At 39.6% G+C, this 3,727-nt stretch overlaps 1 protein-coding gene across 1 annotated transcript; it reads left to right on the plus strand.

Moving 5' to 3' along the window:
* Positions 1 to 2,459: 2,459 nt before the first annotated feature.
* On the plus strand, positions 2,460 to 3,320 carry LOC134475052 (olfactory receptor 9G19-like). Its single transcript, XM_063244421.1, has one exon. The coding sequence runs from the start codon at positions 2,460 to 2,462 to the stop codon at positions 3,318 to 3,320; it is 861 nt and encodes a 286-aa protein (XP_063100491.1).
* The last annotated feature ends 407 nt before the right edge of the window (positions 3,321 to 3,727 follow it).

Here is a 3,727-nt window from a genome sequence, read left to right on the forward strand (position 1 = left end):
CTCTGATGAGCAAGCTCACCAGGCAGCCCCCAAGGCACTTCTCCTCCCGGTGCAATTAAATGGGCTTCAAGGGAGAGAAAAATGTAAAGTGTGTTCTGTCTGCCCATATGTCTCAGGCTGAATTATGAGCACTTTGCTAGTAAAAAACATTGTACATTTAAAAAATTTGAAAGGGACTGGAACCCACTAAAGTGAATCTAGTCTAAAATAAAAAACTAAGCGCAGAAAAATTAAATGGAAGCATGACCAAGTAAAAGTAATGCACTATTGTACAAATTTAATGATTGCAATGCATTACTTTAAAAAGCAATAGCACTAATTTCCCAAGTGTATAACCTTTTTACTTATTTGGGGTATCTATTTATAAACAGGTAATGTATTAAGCTTTTTAAAAACATTGTCTTCCTTAAATTTCCCCTCAATTGGATAAGGAAATTATTATCCCCCTAAATGGGCAAGAAAGCTGAGATTAATGTAATTTAAGTAAGTTTTCTATAATCAAATTGTGAAAGCTGGCAACAGAATTGAAATCAGATCTGATCTTTTCTTAGGTCATCTTTTAATTTATGTAGCATTGTGTATCATGACTTTACATTACAGAACTGCTTTTTGGAAGCTGGAACATAAAGAGGAATCATACAATAAATAACAGCATTACTAATAAAACTGGAGTCTATTTCAGTAGTTTGCAAACATGATCTTCCTAAACTTTCCTTACAGAGCTTGGACCTCCTTAAGCAAAGCGAGTTCCTGATCACTGCCCCCAACCTGCTGAGCTAGAAACCTTGAGGCAAAACAGAGTTATTTGTATTTTCAAAGTGGTGGTAAGAATCAGTTGTTCGTGGGGTTTTACACCATGCACACACAGGGTGTGGTCCTTACTTCTGTGACTTAGCTTTAAGGAGAGATAAATTATCCTTATCTAACACATGAGGAAACTGAGGCTTTATACTGTAGACTACTGAGGGAGAATTCAGGCTGGTAAGTTGCCTAAAAGTAAAATGCCTTTTCAGTTCTTTATAGTTTAAGCAGAGCTTAGATTTCTAAGGCAACTTTCTGTCCAACGTGCGGCACTCTGGTGCAGACATAGGTTGACAACTTAACTGCATTGCAGAAAGCGACATCTTCAAGCACTGATTTGTCTGATACTCCAACTAGAAGAATCCTATGAAGAATCACAATGTAAAAGGCCGAATTTTGGGATAAAGTTTTCCTAGCCTAAGGTAACATCCTTAAAGAGAGGACAAATCTTTAACTGTGATTTTATCTATTATGATCACAGGGGTAGGTATGACTCCTTAGTTAATATGTAGTAAAATCAGAGGAAAATTCTCTAATGCCATGGAACAATCCTATGTAAAGAAAAGCATTGCATCTCTTATGCAGAACTTTGACAGATGTTTGTGCACTGAGATATTCTTAAATAATGTGAACTATAATTGTATGTTTTACTTAAGTGCATGGTCATGTGTTAAATGTTTCACATATTTATAATTCTACATGGTAAATATATAATTTACATTTATAGAGGCTACATATTAAAAACAGTCTTTGAAAATGCATTGTCTTAGCAAACAAAAATACTGTGTTTTCCAAGGTCAGCAGTATACTATGATATGGAAGAGTAGCATAGTAGTATTCATTTTACTTGGTATAACTTCATGAATTAATTGGTTCATCTCCACTCAGCTGTCACCACAATATACAAGATGATTCTCAGCCTGACACTATGGAATTATGTGACTGAAACCCATGAAGAATAACTGAGGGTCAAACTTCCAATGTTGTGAAGGTAAAATATCACCCCTAGCCAAAGGAGAGGGCTCTCCCCGTGCTTTTAGACTGTGAGCTAGCTGTCCTTTCTAGCTGGAAAATGGAAAGGGGTTTTATTCTCAGTGTCTACAGTTGACCAGTTTCACTTTAAATCAAGCTTTATCCCAAAACATAGTTTTATTACCTACCAGGTTCTAAAATTAACTGAGACCCCGCATCTCTAACTTGGTGATTTATTGGGTATCGGGGTGTCTCTGCCTTCAGGAATGAAGCCTTCACACTGTTAAGGTTTGTTCTATCATTTCTTTATTTTTTTTTTTTGTCTTTTTCGTTTTTATCAGTACCAGGGATTGAACTCACGACTGCCTGCTTGTAAGGCAGGCGTTTATGCCGCTGAGCTAAATCCCAGCCGCTGTTCTAGCATTTCCACTGCTTCAGTACATACTGGGCACTGGAAACATTAGAAATGAATACATCTCTTTATAGAATTACAGCTTTCTGATTAATGAGTTCATTTTACTGAAATAAAAGAGCAGAGCTTTAAAAAATACACATTACTTACAACAGGGAAGTAGGTTTTGTGCTTAGTGTGTTGATCACAGTTCAGGGGCTCAGCTACAGAGTGTCCTCACTTGGTGTCCATTGGTGTACTAAACTGCTCCATCCATAGGGGAACTCTGGGAGCCATGGAGAGGAGCAACCTCACAGTGACCAAGTTCATCTTGCTGGGCTTCACGACAGACCCCGTGATGCAGCTGGTCTTGTTTGTAGTGTTCCTGGGTGTGTACTCTGTGACACTCCTGGGAAACAACATACTCATCAAGCTGATCTGTAACGATGCCCGGCTCCACACACCCATGTACTTTTTCATTGGAAATCTGTCCTTCCTGGACCTTTGGTATTCCTCAGTCTACACTCCAAAGATCCTAGTGATCTGTATCTCTGAAGACAAAAGCATCTCCTTTGCAGGCTGTGTGGCCCAGTCCTTCTTCTCTGCAGGGCTGGGATCCAGTGAGTGCTACCTTCTGGCTGCCATGGCCTATGACCGCTACGTGGCCATCGCCAACCCCTTGCTCTATGCTCAGGCCATGCCCAGGAGACTGTGCGTCTGTCTCGTGGTATTCTCCTATACTGGAGGCTTCCTCAGTGCAATAATCCTAACCAGCAACACATTCACTTTGGATTTCTGTAGTGACAACTTCATTGATGACTTTTTCTGTGATATCCCACCCCTGGTGAAGTTGGCATGTGATGTGAGAGACAGCTACCAGTGTGTGTTGTACTTCCTGTTGGCCATCAATGTAATTGCCCCCACCCTGCTCATCCTGGCCTCCTACCTCTTCATCATCGCAGTCATCTTGAGAATCCATTCCACCCAGGGCCGCCTCAAGGCCTTCTCCACATGCTCCTCCCATCTCGTCTCTGTTACCTTGTACTATGGCTCCATCCTCTACATCTACTCTCGTCCCAGTTCAAGCTACTCCCTTGTGGGGGACAAGATGGTTTCCATCTTTTATACGGTGCTATTCCCCATGTTGAACCCCTGATCTACAGTCTGAGGAATAAAGATGTGAAAGAAGCTCTGAAGAAACTCTTCAGGCTAGCACAATCTGGTGCCTGATTTGATATACATTCCCCAAACCAGTGCTGACTAATAAAAATAAGCATCAAGGGATGGTTGGGGAAATGGTTTAAATTTTTTTCAGTTGAATTAAATCAATAGAAAAATCCTGTTTCTTTGTTCACCTTTAATCATTGGACTAGAGACATCATTCCAATCACAGACTTGATGCAATGGGAGTAATATCTTTTAAAAAATGTATCCAGGCTTAAAACATTTGAGATAAAAAATTAAATATCATTTTGATTTCTGACCTAATATTGGCCTTTACAGCTGCTCCTCAATTTAAAGTTAGATTTATGCAGATAAGAAGAATACAATATAAGGAATACA

The sequence above is a fragment of the Cavia porcellus genome, unplaced genomic scaffold (genome assembly GCF_034190915.1).
Source record: "Cavia porcellus strain 051 isolate PalLab524CR breed Dunkin Hartley unplaced genomic scaffold, mCavPor4.1 scaffold_50, whole genome shotgun sequence".
NCBI lineage: Eukaryota > Metazoa > Chordata > Mammalia > Rodentia > Caviidae > Cavia > Cavia porcellus.

Coding starts and splice junctions, on each gene's coding strand:
- LOC134475052 (XM_063244421.1), top strand. CDS start 2,460: ATGGAGAGGAGCAACCTCACAGTGACCAAGTTCATCTTGCTGGGCTTC.